At 53.2% G+C, this 17133-nt stretch overlaps 1 protein-coding gene across 1 annotated transcript; it reads right to left on the minus strand.

The window, feature by feature from the left end:
* Positions 1-785: 785 nt before the first annotated feature.
* TCTN2 (tectonic family member 2) lies at positions 786-15887 on the minus strand. Its single transcript, XM_090290889.1, has 18 exons — positions 15696-15887; positions 15413-15520; positions 14905-14981; positions 13855-14050; positions 13569-13669; positions 12961-13157; positions 12334-12460; positions 11085-11226; positions 10044-10109; positions 9144-9278; positions 8811-8888; positions 7599-7679; positions 6966-7077; positions 5320-5426; positions 2735-2891; positions 1397-1522; positions 1168-1256; positions 786-1001 (listed from the first exon to the last, which is right to left on the minus strand). The coding sequence occupies exons 1-18, from the start codon at positions 15775-15777 to the stop codon at positions 850-852; spliced, it is 2133 nt and encodes a 710-aa protein (XP_090147015.1). The 5' UTR covers positions 15778-15887; the 3' UTR covers positions 786-849.
* Between the last annotated feature and the right edge of the window lie 1246 nt (positions 15888-17133).

Here is a 17133-nt window from a genome sequence, read left to right on the forward strand (position 1 = left end):
AGGCCATTTTCGACTTCTTCTAGGGTGACTTTTCAAATGCAGGTTTATTGACGGTGTACAGAGCCCATCTGGTACAAGGACTGGATTTATGTGGCCCACAAAGAAAACTCGGGCGATCGGCTACGTGGCCATTATGGGGGTGAAGACGCCCACTGCCCCGGCTGCATCACGCTGTCTGACCCCTTGTAGGGGCCACAGGGGAAATTTCTCTCAAGACTCAACGAGGGAACACTGTCCTTCATTGAAAACCAGGCTGTTTTTAACAAGTGGAACCTGTGATTCCTGTAGTTAATCATAGTTGGGTTTTTTGTAAACTGCAGACTAAATTAGGGGTTTAGCTTAACTAAATGCAAGGTCTTTGGCATAAATTTTCAGGGGCTTAAATTCACTCCTGGTTTTGTTTTAGTTTCCTAATATTTTCCCTTCCCAGCCCCATATCTTCTCTTAACAATTTATTTTGTGCTCCTGTACTATATACATTTTTAAGGCTTTATGAGTTTTTAATTATTTCTTTGGGATAGAGGAAATTAATCCATCAATTCAGCAGAAATATGTAAAAAGGAGAGGAAAACACTCACTGTGTAAGGAACAAATAACATATTTGGACCAAAATTCCTATGGCTTCAGTGATCTGGGATAAACTAAAGCTTCTAATGACGCTCATTCACACAGTTGAGCCGCGTGTGCCCTTTGCGTGGTCTGGTCCCGCAACGAGAATGCCATTCCACGCAGCTCCGCACGTCAGGGTAGCTACACACGGGAATTAAATCACAGAGCACCCGATAAAAGCTTCCTACAAGAACAAAACCGTTCATTTATTAAAGCTGTACACAGGAGTACCACAGACGGCTAAAGGGAGCGCCGGTGGTCTGCGGGGCCTCGGAGGGCGGCGGCCTGGCCCGCTCTGCACCTGCGGGGCCGGGGGTCCCCGAGCAGCGCGGCTGACATGCAGAAGGCCACCAGCAGCAAGCCCTTGGCAAGACACTGAGCGTACGGCTCCCCTGCAAGACAGCGAACCAAGGAAGCAACAGTCTTATTTCTCAACTTTTTAAAAATAAATATTTAGGTAGTAATAAGCCAAAACATTAATAATGGTCATTTTAAGTGGCCACATTATCAGGAAACTTTCTTCTTACGCCCTTTTGTATATAACATAATGGTACCTACCCTGATAATGCCGGGTCAATGGGTACAGAAGCTGTGGCCAGCACACAGCATTTCTGTCACAGTCCCACTCCGCGAACTTGATCTGGAATCTACAAAACAGTTTAGAAGCTACGACCGCCTCAACACAGCATGCTTCTGGCGAGAAGCGTCAGAAGCTGGTCAAAGAAAGAAACTTATTCTCCAATACGCATTGTTTTCTGCTTTCCAAAGTGCCGGCGAGGGCAGTTACCTGGTCGGGCGCCGGGGCAGCCGGGCAGGGATCCCGATGAACTGGACCGACGCGCTGAGCGGGAAGAGGCCGGCCTGGGGCCCGCAGGTGAGCCCGCACTGGAACCGCCAGCTCGCCGAGGAGACCCTGGGGAAGAGGGCGCGGGCAGCGCACCCAGAGCTCACGCCCGGTCTGCTGAGGACCCCAGGTCACCGACGCAGCGGCAGCAGAAACCGGGGGCTCTTGAGTTTCACACGACCGCCTTGGTATGGCGTGGGCTCTCAAACCCACGCACAGGAGGGAGAGGGTAGCGCCCGACCCGCAGGGACCTGGCACCAGCGTTTTTGCCAGCCCCGTTTACTCTGCTTCCTCACTCATGTGCCTCACACTATCCGATGACAATGAAGTCAGCAGCTAGCCACGGTCACATGCGTCCCCGTCCTCGGCACAGAGCGCAGGTGCTCTGTTCGGTCTCAAAGCGGTACCAGCTGTGTCTGGTGGCCAGTGCCTGTTCCTCCCGCCCAGCCAGCATCCCTCACCTGTCCTCCGGTAACTGCGCCCCGATTTTCCCTTGGGGAACCACCCTCTCCTGTCAGTTGAGTGGACCAGAAGGGACTCACCTGAATCTAGGGGGTGGGCCCATCCCTGAGACTAGCCAATCAGAGCAGCCTACTGCCCGGCCTCAGTGACTGGCTCTGAAAGGAGCGTGAGCCCAGAACGGCACCAACACAGGTCTGTCCAGGCTGTTTTTGAGGCAGGTGGGGACAGAGGCCCCCTCCTCCCAGAGGACTTGCCAAGGGATATAAGCCTGGAATTGCCACCCCTTGAGGCGAACCTCCCCAAGAAGGAAGCCCCCCCAAAGGAAAGAGGGGCCAAGAGATGAAGGACAGAGACCCGTGACCACATGGAAACCATGAGCCACGAACAGGGCGTATGTGGACTTCTCAGAGCTTGAACCTATCAACTCCCCTTCCGATTAAGTCTGTACAAATTGGGGCCTGTCACTTAGAGCTGACAGAGGCCAGGCACACGAGCGTCATGTCACCATTTAATAGGTGAGAGCTGTAGCTCAGAACAGATTACGCAGCGGTCAAGCCCACACAGCCATGATTCGAACCCACCTGACCACCGGGCAATGGCCTCAGTCACTGTGCCAATTACGTTCATGGATTTCACAACATGCTTAGCACTAAGCAGCCCATACTCATCTTTGACCCCCAAACACCCTGCAGATACATTTTCCACTTATGCATATATCGCTAATAATTGAAATTTGCGTATAAACCATCAGATTCTAAATGAGCATTTCCCTGTTTTTTGGAGCACCCTGTACGTTACTTATGCAAGATGCAGTCAGACCTCATCTCTGCGCCAAGGATCTCCTGCTGAGTAACCCCTTCCACCGCGCCAGCATCCGAGACGAGGATGCGGATACTCAGCTGAGCAGGAACACCCAGGCAGGTGCCGTTCGCGCTGCCGTCGGACGGGTCTGCGGCTGTGTCAGGGGCGTCTGCACCTGCAGAAACATGCGGCTGTGCATTCAGGAAAGAAGAATTGAATACATTCTTCTACAATGCCACGACACCAAAAAGTGGGAAACATTATTGGCTCGGAATCACAACAACGAGGCTTAAGTCTCTCACAGGCTCCGGCTGTCCGTCCCCCACAACTGTATCATCACCTTGTGCTCCGAGTGTCTCCTTGAATGTGAAGTCAGTCACTGAAACTTTAAAGTCCCCGACCCATATAATAAAACCATAAACCGTGACTCAGTTCCCGAGGCCCTCAGTGGAACCTACCCGGAGTTTTACCAGAAACACTGTGCCACTGCAGTGACATGCCCTGCACATATATTCCCCACGCAGCCACTGTTCCTGTAGCAGGTGACCGAGACGTTACAATCTATATGTACTGACGTCAGCTCATGTGTTATAGACAAGTAAAAGGCAAGTCCCTAACATGCTGCCGGAGCAGTAACACAAAAGGGGGAGAATGAAACTGGATGAGAAATTAATCTTCATTCGCCTTGAAAATTGGCTCGTGGGGGTAAAAGCGCAAGGTCAAGTGTAAGAGGTAAACAGCAAGTTCTAAGGCAGCTCCGGGGGCAGAGGGAAGTTCTTTGCGTCCTCGGGGATTTTAAAGGTGGGTGACACTGTTTCCTTACGGTGTCCAATTTCCTCCTCCTGATACCAGTGTTCAACTTCCCCTCTCTCTTGTTTATTAACCAGGATCCAGGGGGACTTTGGCTTAGACATGAAAAAGAAGCCAAGTGTTTCTACCTTGAAAGCAACAAATGTCATCACCTTGGATTTCTTATTTGCCCAACTTGGGTTCTCTGCCTTGAAAGTTCCCACACTTTGCACTTGATGGTGTCTTCCTGACTCCTTCTCTCTATCCCTTGGTCATTCCACAGCCCACCCTGCTGGCCTAGAGAGCAAAGCCCAGCGCCTGACAAGCCCCAACCTCTGGATTCTGTTCCCAAATGAGGATCTAACTCTGGGCCTCATGACTGGAGAACGGGTGACCACGAGGACCGCTGTCCCAGTCAGAGACGGACCCCTGGCCACCCCAGGGTACCGGGAGAGGGGGTCGTAACGATCTGGACCCTGATCACAGGGCTAGGGAGAGTGCTGGCATCTGCCCAGAGTGTGCTTTGTGCAAAGTCCAGCAGCCAAGTGGACGAGGGCGCAGAGGGCCTGGGGACGGCTGCTGCCCACCAGCCAGGCAGAGGTGAGGACACAGGAGCGACCACAGGGACAGGAGGGGACCCAGGAGAGCAGACCCTGCAGAGCCACCAAGCTCTTTCTGGCTCCAAAAGGCAGCTCTTTAACCGGAGCAGCAGAAGCAGCCTTCCCTCTGCTCAGTGCATGTCCACGCTCAGATCTCCCAGAAAACCGGAAACACGCGCCAGACTCGCCAGCTGCGCAGAGGGAGGAGGCTGCAACCCGGGGTTTAGTTCCAGCTTTGCCACAACAAACTGTGACCCTGGGCCTCTGCCCTGATAACTGGAGTGAGCAGGAGCCCAGTGACCAGGCGGCACTGCGGACTTGCAGGTGAAATCAGGCCTGCTGCGGCAAGCCAAGCCTGGCTCGCCTCTACTCCACGGGCCACGTGGGGCGTGGGCCTCATCTTCCGGGCACACAAGCCCCTGCGAACCCAACGCTGGAAACGCCTCTGACCACAGCAAAAAGCCCTGGGCTCCCGAGTCTTTTCACCCGGCCTCGGCGACCCCTGCCATGGTTAGATCTACCGCACCTTCACGTCCTTCTTTTAGCCTCATTCATACGTAAGTCATTCGCCCAGTGTGGGATACAATCCAGTGGGTTTTCGGACATTCAGAGCTGGGCAACCGTCACCAGATTCAGTTTTAGAACATTTTCATTGCCCCCAGAAGAATCGCTGTACTCGTTCGCAGTCCCCCCTCATTGCCCCCCAACAGCCCAGCCCCCGGCCCCCCACTAATCTGTGTCCTGTGCTATAGATTTACCTCTCCACACACTGCATACAAATCGAATCAGCGCGTAGTCGTTTGTGTCTGGCTCCTTCCACTTGGAGTCATATTTTCTATTCCCTTATTTTCTTTTAAGTGAACAAAATTGCTTTTCTAAGTTACACAGTCAGTTCTCAATCACCTGCATCCCTGCCAATCAAACACAGTGCAAACTGAATGCACCAACAATCTTCCAAACTCCTTTACAAAGTCTGTCAGCTCGTAAAACAACGGGGCAATGTGACCTTCCTGCGGGTTCCCTTTTCCAAGAACAAGAAAAGCATCAGGAGTGGGAGGTCAAAGGTGTGCGGGCCACCCGCCTGCAGTGCTGACCTCTGGGCCCGGCGCTGAGCCACCACCAAGGAAGGCGAGCGGTGGACGGGGCTCTGCCGCGGGGGCGGCGGTGGGGTCACAGCCGCTGCTGCCACACCGGCCACCGTGCGCGCTGACTTACGGATGATCTCCAGCCAGCCGTCACTGAGATCCTGGTAATCGGAGTTGCCTCTCCTGGCAACGTGAGTCGCCCGCATTAAGGAGCCAAGGGTCTCCATAGCCTTCTCCCTGCAAGAGAGTCAGACGTGTCGGCAGGTCCCACCCATGGGGCCTTCTCGAGCCCAGGCTGTGCTCGCTGGAAGTCTGCCAGCGGGGGGGGTGCAGGGCTTGTCCTTCACTTGGAACCAAAAATGCTGGTCACTTGTGTGAGGTACTGTGGTTCACAGCCTCCGCTGAGGGTCGGAAAGCATGGGAAGTGGGCAGAGCACACATCACATTATCTGGATAAATTCTCAGGCCAGGGTGAGCCACGAGGAGAAGGAACCTGAATGTTTAGCTAGAAATTTGAGCCATAAAATTAAGTGAAGACTAAGAATTGGAACTTAGTAATGTCACTGGAGGGCACGCGTCTCATGAACTGCAGGGGCCAGGCTCTGACTGCACCCATGGTTTTCTTCCCTTCCCAGTGTCTCCCCCAACTTTTCTTTGCTCCCCAGTAAATGACACCACTGAGGATATGTGACAGATGAAATGAGCACAGAAATGCACGCAAGAAAAAGCAGCATGAGCGACCACTTCCCAGCTACCAGAGCAGCTGTTGTCGAAAACGTGGGGAACTAGGAGTGTTGGCAAGGACACGGAGAAGCTGGAGCCCCCTGACCTGGCTCGTGGGGATATGAAATGGGGCGGCCACTGGGGGGAACACTGTGGAGGCTCCTCAAAACATTAAACGTGGAATTATTGTATGACCCAGCAATTCCACTCTGGGCATATGATAGATGTTCAAACAAGAACTGGTACGTGAATGCCTGTAGCAGCATCATTCACAACAGCCAAGAGGTGGAAGCATCTCGCGTGCCCAACAGCAGAGGACGGATGAACGGAGCGCGGTGTGCCCGGATGGTGGGGTGTGACTCAGCCACGAAGAGGAATGAGGCGCTGGCACCGGCCACACCGGGGAGGGACCTCTAAGGCGCCTGCCAGGCATAAGAAGCCAGATACAACGAGGCAGCCATTGAAGAGTCCATTTCCACGCAACGTCTGGACAGAGGCCGGGGGGCTGCCGGGGGCCGGAGGGAGGGAGAAGTGACCGCTCAAGGGTGGGTTTCCTTCTGCAGATGGAAGTGCTTGGGAACCAAACAGAGGTGGTGACTGTACAAACTCATGAATGCACTAAATGCCACTGGCCTGGTCCCTCTTAAATGACTAAAGATGTTCCATAAATCTCATCTCAATTTTAAAAAAAGGATGAACTTGGGGGTGGGCATGGGGGAAAAACAAAATAACAAAATTAAAAATTTTTCACTTAAAAATTAAAAAAGGATGTATATGCAGATCTAAAAATACACTTTCCAAACCCCAGCCAGTGAGGGGGGCAGTTCTTCATTCACCAGGTGACAGTCCCAAGAAAGAAGCCCACTCTCCCTGACGGCGATGTCTGCACCACTCTAACGCGTCATGGAGCTTTGCACATGGCTCCCCATCGCTCTCCCGCACGGCTTTGACTCAGACCCCGAGTTTGCATTCCTGCTGCCTTCAGCATTCACGTGGTGAACGGCTTCGAGCAAACGACCCAGAAGGCAGGCGGTGCGCCCGCGAGGCTCTCACCTGAGCCGCGTGCAGTTCTCCTCAATGCCCACCTCCAAGAGGCACCCGGAGAGCGCGTTTTCTCCAAAGGAAATGGGTTTGAAAGCTGCCGACGGGCACAGACCTCTTCCGGCTGCAAAATAAAAAAGAGCATATCCTCTTACCATTTTTGCTACAGAAAAGATGGACTTCAAAGTTTTTCTTGAAAAGCAGAGAGAAACCAATGAGTAGAAACAGCTGCCCGCTTTCCAGAACTGAGGCCCTGGACTCGAACGCTTCCGGGCTGAACAAGGGCGCCCTTCTGTGCCGGAGCCGGGGGCCGGCGGTGCGCACCGAGCAGGGAACTGACCGCTGGGCAGGGGCGGGTAATAGCCAGGGGCGCAGGGGTTCCCACCGCCGGAACGTGCTCCGCTGCCTCCTGCCGCACAGCCCCGGGCAACAGGCAACAGTGAGAAGGGAGCCTCAGCCGCCCCCTATTCAAATCTCTCTGACCCCAGTTCCTGGGTTACAACGTTAACATAAAAAGTAACCACCCCCAAGCTAAACCAACCAGCCAGACTTCAGAGTAACTGCTGACTTGATTAGATTCAAAACACGGTCATCGTTCCCATTCCAGTTCACCCGAGAGCTGTGCCTGTAACCAGACCATGTTACCTGGCTGCCAAAGGTGCCAAGCCGTGACGTTGCTCATGCCGCCGGCGTCTAGCGCTCGAACCGGCCGGCCCAGCTGGTAACCTGGATGGCAGAACAGACGGGCGGTAGCGCCTGTCCTGCAGGCAGCCCCGCGGGGCCGGTCCTGGCTCCCCACGTCGCCCACGAGGGGAGCACACACTCACGGGGACACCCAGGCCACACTTTTCCAAAACGGCCTTGAGAGAGAGAGGGCATCACCTTCATCGTGTTAACAAAGATATTCGTGTGACGCTGAAAATACATCTTAGAAATCGAATCTGCAACGTGAAAAGCGGGCAAGGTCCGTCCTGGGTCATCCCACTGAGCAGGCCATGTAATGGGCCCTCGCTGAGCGACGGCTGCCCCATTCGTCGGAGGAGCTTGCCAGGGACACGCAGGCCAAAGGGGCCTTTCGGGGGAGCCCTTCTCCTGCAGCTCGGCTCAGCCCAAGGTCCATGGTAGGTCCGATTCCCACCCTATGCTCAGCCCCAATGGTTTCCAACCGTTTATTATGAAACGCTCTCATGTACAGGGAAACTGAAAGTAATAGTGTGAAGACCAATATTGCCACCATCTAAAATCAGCCACTGTTCATTCTGACCCACTTTGTTGGGTCTCTGTTATATAAACATCTCTCTCTCCACACACGTGCACGTGCTCACACGCACGCACACACACGCACACACACTTTTTGCAAGACCATTTGAAAGTAAGCTGGATATCATGACCCTTCACCTCTGAAAGCTCTATCCTCTGACTCCCCATATGAAGGATGTCCCCAAGCGAGCGGTGGGCTACGATGCCCATAAGTAACAAAATGCGCAAAGTGACAGGGAGCTCACAGTCCCTGTGCCGTCTCACCACAGACCCCAGGTTGGGAACTCAGCATCTGCATCTTATTCTTCTTTAAAATGCTAATTTCAGCAACATTTGACAAGTGTTACCTCTTTTTTCAAAAGACCAGGAGCGGAAGAGAAAGAATGCCTGGCATTTACAGTAACTTGCTGCCATCCGTAACAATTTATGGGGAAAGAAAAAGCTGCCCTCAGAGAAAGAACACAGTGTCCCAGCAGAGAAAGAGGAAGGTCAGAGTCACAAACTAAAACCAGAGCGTTGTGCTCAGACTCGGCGTGCGGGGCAGGGGTGTTGAACTAAAATGTCTGTAAGGCCAGGGACTGACAAACACCGTCCTACCTGGGTTTCCAGATGCTTCCTTTTCGTTACCACTGTTATAGCTTAAAAACTTCACTGTAAATCTCTGTGTCATGATTCCTAGAAATTAAAAAAAAAAAAAAATGTCACAGGCACATCGTCACTAGAAAAAGAAATGATCCCCCATAGTCTTATTTTCTTTACCTTATAATTGCATTCTGACATGCAAAAAAAATTAGTATTTTTTATTAAACCACAAATACAAATAAGAAACAAGTATGACTTAGTTTTACGTATTATAATAATGAGAATCTTGCTGAAGGTAAAAAAAACATTTTAAAATGAAAGCGGTCTTGCTACCCTCAACCACGTTACCTTTCTGGTGGGCACTAATTTCCGCCCTAATAATTCTGACATGTATGTCACTGATTGTATTATTATTCCATCTGAAAGTATAATGTTCTTCCACATTCACATTTCTGGGGGCTGATCCAGGACTTAAGAGTGTTTCTGCAAATAAAAGAAAACCTGGGTCAAGTAAAGCCTCTCTTCAGGCCCAAGTCTGTGGCTGGTCCTCCCAGGTCGGCGCTGGGCGCTTGCCTGGTGCCATTGCAAACCCTGCGCGAGGCCTGTCCCCCTGCTCTCGTTTCTGTCCCCCCCGTCCGGCTCACAGCTCGGAGCACAGGCCTGGTAGAACGAGTGTGAACAGGAGACTAAAGCGCGTCAGCCCCTTCGGAGTGGGGCCTGCTGCCTGCTCACCGCCCCCCCCCTTCAGCCACTCTGGTCGGGTTCACTGAGGTCATGAATAAATTCGAGAGTCACACACACTGGAAAGAGGCCCCAGCAGCACAGCCCTTCACTACAGACCAGCGTCCTGGCGCCGTCCGCCAACCTCTGCACACGCATCTGCATCGCAACTGCGCACTTAATTATTTAAAAAAAAAAAAGCAAGAAGTGAAAATGTTGTTCCTAAAAAATCCTTTCACTATCTGAAAAATATTTAAGAAAACGTGTGCGGACAGGAGACCCAGGAGGGGCCTGGGCGCCCACGTCGGCCACAACGGTAGGGGAAGTGGTTCAAGGTCGCTGCGGTGACTCTGAAGCAAAGGAAGACAGAACAAGGAACCCACAAAGCACCGGAGGGACAGGTTCTCACGGCTGTGACCCTCCTTACGTTCTTAGTTCAAACGCATTTAGTCTAGGACTCTCTGCTGCTTGTAAGCAATGACATATGCATTTCTGTGGAGGTGACAGAAACACAGAATGTCAAAGTACCTGCACCGGTGATGAATCCGTCCAGGTCCGCTGCTTCCTCGTAGGTGACTTTCAGCGGAATGATGCCTAGAAAGACCATGAATGGGCCTCGCACAGGACGGCAAGGCCTGGCATGACCACAGTCACTTGTGCAAACGAAAGCTTAGCGAGCAAACACATTACCTGCCTGTCCTGGGGGCCAACTACAAAACTCTCCCGCTCCCCAACACCACCGTATGGGCACCCCACCCACTGTGGTTGGCACCTGAGCACCACTGAGGGGAACCCGAAGGTCAGCACTGACAATCTGGAAAGTCACTACCACTGAACAGCTGCTGGGGGACCGTGAAGAGAGGGCAGTCACTTAGAAAACAGCTGGAGGGCCCTCCAGCAGTTAAATGGCCCCGCGACCCCACTGCTGCCCTGCCCGGTCCGCATCCGAGAGAAACCAGCGCCTGGGTGAGCGCAAACGCGTGCACGCGACCGACCGCTGCAGCCAGAAACCGCCCAAACGTCCACCAGAGGGGGGCTGGATAAACAAAACGGGGTCTGCTCCCACGAGGGATGAATCCCCGACACACGGGGCTGAGGTGGGGAGCCAGAGGCCAGAGGCCGCGCCGTGTGGTTGCGTTTCTGTGAAGTGCCCAGAACCGGCAAAGCCACAGAGACAGGAAGCAGGTCGGGGGGCTGCCAGGGGTCAGGGCCAGGGGAGGAAGGCGAGGGGTTGCTTCATGGGGGCGGGTCTCCCTTTGGGGTGAGGGATGTTTGCGGACTGGACAGAGGAGATGGGTGCACAACACCGTGCGTGGATCAAATGCCACTGAACCGCACGCTTTATAATGGCTCCTGTTCTGTTCTGCGACTTCTACCTCCGTCCTTAAAAAAGCACGAAACTGCCATGTTCTCACAGAACTGAACTTCTTCTAAAGAAAACACCTCCCCGGATCGGCGGACAAAATGGGATTTTCAGTTGCTCCAACAGAAGTGGCTTCTGTCCTCATGAGGTCGTAGTTTCTCTACACGCTCAGGTCTGTGTTCTCTGTTCAGACCAGGACAACGCACCTCCCACAGCGCCGCTCTTTATCCTGGCGTGCGTCAGGCCGTCTGCTTCCTGGTGGACCTCCAGATCAGCAGCGCACCGAACGTCAAAATTCTGAAGGAAACCCACTGGGGCATTCCGCACGCACTGCCCAGCCAGGGACACCTGAGGGTCAGGGAGATACCAGACAGACTTGTCACCGCTGTTCCAACCGTAAGATGCAGGTCAGCGCCCCACAGAAGGGTTCTCTCTGCGCGCTCCTGCTGCTGGGTCAGCCTCAGCAACGGCTAGGTCACTGACCAGCTGACCAACGTTAGTAAAACATCTAGTTAATTTGCTAATCGAAGTCCGGAAGCCCCTGGGCAGGAGTCACAGTAAGTATTATTCCATAAAAACCAAGAGAATTCCCTGCCCTCTTCCACTTACTTGGCAGAAACATGACTATATTCAACTTCATTTCTTTCCCTCGGTACAACCAGATTTTTGTTAAAACCATAAAAATGGATTCATATGAAGAGTAAAGAGAAATCGTTTTTAGACTCCCATGGATTGTTTGTTTGTTTGTTTGTTTTTTGCGTATCCTCACCTGAGGACATAATTATTGATTTTAGAGAGAGGGGAAGGGAGGGAGAGAGAGGGAGAGGAACACCGATGTGAGAGAGGTTGCCTCCGACATGCACCCGAGCGGGGATGAAACCCACAACCCAGGCCTGTGCCCTGACCAGGGACCAAACCCACAGCCCTTCCGCTTACTGGGCGACGCTCCGAGCCACACCAGCCAGGGCTACACGCTCCTGTTTTGTTCCCATCAGTATTTTTTGCACAGAATTTTGAATGTCTTTTCGGTTCATTAAGTTCACTCTGAGATTTAGCAAAGACAGTGATTAACTTAAGAGTGATTACAAAAAAAAAACCCAGAGACCATAAATAGTTGAGTGCCTAGAAAATCCATAGGCAAAAAATAAGTAACTCAGAGTAGCATTTTTAAGAGCAATATGAGTTAAGTTAAAAATAGGAGGAAAAAATAAGGCCCTGGCTGGTGTGGCTCAGTGGACTGGGCACCCCCCAGCAAAGTGAAAGGTCGCCGGTTCGATTCCCCATCAGGGCACAGGCCTGGCTTGCAGGCCAGGTCCCCAGTTGGGGGTGTGTTGAGGCAACTGATCATTGCTTCTCTCCCTCACTTTCTCCCTCCCTTCCCCTCTCTCTAAAAATAAAGAAAGAAAATCTTTTAAAGACCAAGAAGAGGCTCTAGCATGTTTCACGTGAAATTACCTGAGGGACAGTAAAATATGCCTTATCTACAGTCATTACGGGGTCTCCTTGCTTGTAACCAAAGTCTGACAAGTCTTTCGGGTCCGTGTGCAAATGCACTTGGAAGGAAGCGTCTGGTTGTGGGGAACTGAAAATCAGAAAGAAAGATTATCATGAATACTTTTAGCTACTATCTGATAAAAATAATTGTTTACTGACATTTTATTGTTTACTTTTTAATTACCCAAATAATAGCTGTACTGAACATCACCAACTGTACACGTTAAAGTGGTTAGTGGTTAAAAAGAAATAGTAACAAAGCAGGTAACGGTTAATTGTGTGTTACGTGAATTTCACTTCGGTACCAGCAATACTAACATCGTGCAATCGCAACAGCACCGACAGGTGAAAGGCAGCGGGTCACCCCCCTGCCTGCAGCCCAGACGTCACTAGCCACCCCCCAGTTGTCATCAGGGAGGCCCGGCTCCTTCCAACACAGAATAACCTCACTAACTGAAGTCGGGAACGGAATTGAGAACCAGCTAGTTGAACCGCCTCTGTGGAGGGCCCAGGAAAAACGCGACCTGCAGTCCGGGGGGCCACCCACCCTCACCCCCACGCTGGTCCCAGCCAGGAGTGGGCACTCACGCAGCCCCATGGTGGAAGTAGCCAAGGAAGGGCGAGTTGGCGGGGGGTGACTGCACGCACAGCAGCGGGAACCAGTCCGGGGTGGCGGGCGCCCTCTCCGCTGAGCAGAGCTGATCGAAAAGCGGATCCACGTCCCCTCCGAACACGCCGGTGAAACAGGACCCCCTGAAGAGCTCTCTCACCTCCGGGGAGCACTCCTGCACAGAAAACGGAAGGAGCAGCGGGAAAACCAAAGCTCCCGCTCTGGCCAGCCCGCCAGCAAACCTCAACCCCAGGCGGGGCAGGTGCCCAGCACAAACTGTCGTCTCCAAGGGCTTGGCGCCCCCCGGAAAGTAAATTACCCAATTCCCTTCAAGCCTCCGGGTCAGGAACCTTCCAGCCTTCTGGGGAACCCCACCCTCACAGGGGACACAGATATGCCCACAAAAAGTAGGAAAAGAAAGATAACATGGAAAACACAAGGCTGATGATGCTAGATAAGAAAATACTCCATCTGAAAACAACGTGCAACATGAAATGTACTTAAAAAGCTGCCGCCGGGCACTGCTGGTATTCTTCCCATGCCGTCAGGCACCCCGATTCTGGGCCCAACGTCAGAAGGCGCGTACCTGGTCACAGCAGCAGCGGACATCACAGGCCCCGGCGGTTAAATTACAGGGACATGGACCGAGAGGCTGATACACCTGGTCAGGGATAACAGTCACATTCTCTGAAAAGGACAAGCAACAGAGAAGCTCAGCTAGGAAACTCTTAAAATGAGACAAGACAAGAGGAAAATAGGTTTACGAAGGCAAAAGGGACCCCAGTGAAGTACACAGATTGTACGGCAGACTCCTATAATCAAACGGATAACGGGCGACGTGAATGTTTCCACAGCGCAAGGACCTCACTTGCCTGATGCGTTATGCGCCAGAGGAGAGCTGGCATAAATCTCCGCCTGAATGAGCAGACGTGCTAAGCAGGATGAATTATGAGACGCTGAGACCAGCAGAGTCTGGACGACGCACGGGGCGACGGGGAAGGGCTCTGTCTCGTGAGCGGGACACCTCTGCGGACCCCTCTCCAGCCTCACTGTCACCTCCAACACGTCCTGAAAGGAAGAGAGTGCTGTGTTTTGCAGCGTCTACCGTCACGGAAAACAACATGCCATCGAACACACAGTGGTCTCAGCTCATTTTACAAGAGGAGAACTCTACCCAGAGATTCGATTCTGCTTAATTCCACCCATAAACCTGGGGCGGTGTGCAAGTCCTGATTCCAAATCCTCAGTGTAGCAGTAAAAAGCAAGCACCTTGTGGATACGCTGAGGAAGCTCACCACAGGTCTGAAAACGACCTCAGTTTGTCCCGCCCCTTTAGGGTTTATCTTCCTACCAATGGAAGAGTAAATGCGCAGAACAAGCTACTGAAAAAAAGTTCTGTAGTAAGTAAATAAAAATAAGGAAAAACAACAATAGCAAAAAGCTCCTGAAAACAGTCCCCAGTTCCCGAGGGGCGAAGTCTGTCTTGCTCATCGTCTATAAAACCCACAGTTGATACCTTGCACTCAATAAACATGAATTAATTGGAAGATATTTCATCTCTCCAGGCTTGAGTGTCCTTACACATAAGCTCAGAGTAGAATGAGACCCGTGGTTTAAGAAGCTTTCTTGAGTCACAGAATCATTTGATAATCTGATGAAAGCTGACAACCCTCTTATAAGAAAAATGCACACGCGCACATGACCTGACACCCGATTTCAGAGGGTTCACAGACCCTCTGCAGCTCATCTGAGGGTCCCTAATCCCGGGGAGAGGACCTCAGGCTGGAGGGGTGTCTGCTGGACCTGACAGCCCAGTGCGACGGTGCTTCCAGTGCTGAGACAGCTGCACCTTGTCCACTCCAAGGGGCACTAAAGGTGGGTCTCCAAAGATGCTCCCGGGAAGGGTCTGCCTCTGGCCTTACCGCACTGGGGGTCACAGTCAAAGTCCAGTCCCCTGTGTCATTGTTCAGCACGCCACACGCGGGAACGGGCAGGGATCCTAAAGGAGAGGAGAATGCAGGCGGTACTGCCCAGCAGCTCACGGGGTGCATGTACGGCCTAAGATGGAATCCTTTCCAAGCCGAGGACTGGGCCCTATACAAGCTGTGTGGCTTTGGGTGAGGGATATAGCCTCTCTGAACGTCAGTGCCGTCGTTTGTCTCATGGGATTAAAAGGTATTACTCTTCTTATTAAGGCAATGACGTGATGCGTGCCAGGCACGCGGGCGTGGCCACTGTGCCCACAAGCCTTCTTTGCTCAAACCTGTCAGTCGGCCGTCTCTGGTCCACAGCAGCCCCATCCCTCCGCCCCATCCTGACTGCGCAGTAGACAGCTGCAGGGGACCCCCGGGGTGCCACCTCACCAGCTTCCACGGCTGGCCCGGACCTGGCTCCTCCTCCCCCTTCCCCACTGGACGGGCCGGGCTCTACCTGTCTCCGCCTGCAGCAGGGACAGGGACACGGCCACATCCTCGGTGCCTCCGACCAGGGACGCGCTGACCACAGGGCTGGACGCGCGGATGAAAGAAGGGACGAAAACTAGGCGGGAAGGAAGGGGACAGGGAGGAGTGAGTGGCTGCAGAGTCCCCTCCTACGCGGTGCGGCCCCTGCCTGCCCTGGCGGCCACCCCGGAACTCCCGGAGGAGTCAGTCTGCCCGCTTCAACGCCTCGTCCCTTAGCGCGGCCCTGCAGGCCCCTGCCCCGCGATACGTACCCAGGTCCCCCGACAGCGGCCTCGGGACGCCCTGCAGAAGCAAGAGCCCCACGAGCAGAGAGGCCGGCGGTGGCGAGCCCATGTCTGGGACCTCTCGGGCCCGCGGGACAGAGCCGCCGCCGTCTTAGAAGCCAGGCACCACCCGGAGGTAGCACAGAGGGCCCGGTCGCCCCCACGCCGCCATCTTGTCAAGCGAACGCCGGGAGCTATGGCAACCACCAATCGGCCACGGGCCTGCGGAGCGGCGCGCCGTGATTGGATCAGCGGCAGAGCCCGCCCCGCCCCCTGGCCCCGCCCACCTGAAGCATCAAGAAAAAGCGGGCATCCCCGTAGCTTGGACCCTGGAGCTGCGCCCCGGCCGATGTGGCTCAGCTGGTTGGCGCGCCACTCCGCACCCCAAAGGGTCGCGGCCTGAGCCCCAGTCCGGGCGGGTGCGGGCGCGTACGCGCAGGCAGCCGATTGATGTTTCTCTCTCCCCTAATAGTCCCTCCCAGGTAAGATCATGTGAGAATTAAGGGGGGCAACGCCGCTCCTGAGCTTAGACCCCCGCCCGACACACAGTCAGCCCTCAGTAAACGTCTGCGCGTCTTCCCTTCCAGGGGGCGGCGCGGGGCGGCTGCGAGGGCGCATCCGTCAGGGGCGGCCGGCCCTGTGCAGACGGCGGGGAAACGGTGCCCTCCGGCCTTGTTTTCAGTTGTATGTTAATGGGTCAGCAAATCTAACCTTCTGAGCATTTTTTTCTTCCTCTTCTAGCGAAACGGTTAATTGCCGCAGTTGTAAGATTAGCATTAACACTGCCAAGTGCTTAAATCTCTTGCTGTCCGGGAATAAAGCCTAAGAGAACCCCACTGAAAGGAAGGCTGTCGGGCGACTAACGTATTTGTCATTTACTAACCAGTTCTGAACAAGAGAGAAACCATTTACAGTGAGGGAAACTGGCATGTTGAGTTATTTTTAATCCTAGGGTCAAAATGCTTTCATTTAGGTAAAACATAAGAAAATAATTAAGGCTAACACTAATGGGCATGGGGTATTTTTAATGTATTATACTGCAAATCCTTTTCACCAAGGCCTACTTTTCTAGACCTTTACATCCTTACTGTGTTGTCATGCATTTTAAATAGACATCATTTCACTATAGTTACCTGTACTGGCAAAGACTGCTTGTCAGATGCAGAATATAAATATTTTGTCTGCCCAGGCTGGGTTGGCTCAGTGGACTGATTGCCGGCCTGCGAACCAAAGGGTCCCCAGTTCGATTCCCAGGCAGGGCACAGCCCTGGGTTGCGGGCCAGGTCCCCTGTTGGGGGCGCAGGAGTGATTACGTTGATGTTTCTCTCCCTCTTTCTCCCTCCCTTTAAAACAAAACAGTTTCTTCAGTTAAAAAGGAACTAATTCAATCTGCGGGAAACACTTAACTTTATATACAGAATCCATC

The sequence above is a fragment of the Furipterus horrens genome, unplaced genomic scaffold, assembly GCF_987537825.1.
Source record: "Furipterus horrens unplaced genomic scaffold, mFurHor1.1.pri manual_scaffold_11, whole genome shotgun sequence".
Taxonomy (NCBI): domain Eukaryota; kingdom Metazoa; phylum Chordata; class Mammalia; order Chiroptera; family Furipteridae; genus Furipterus; species Furipterus horrens.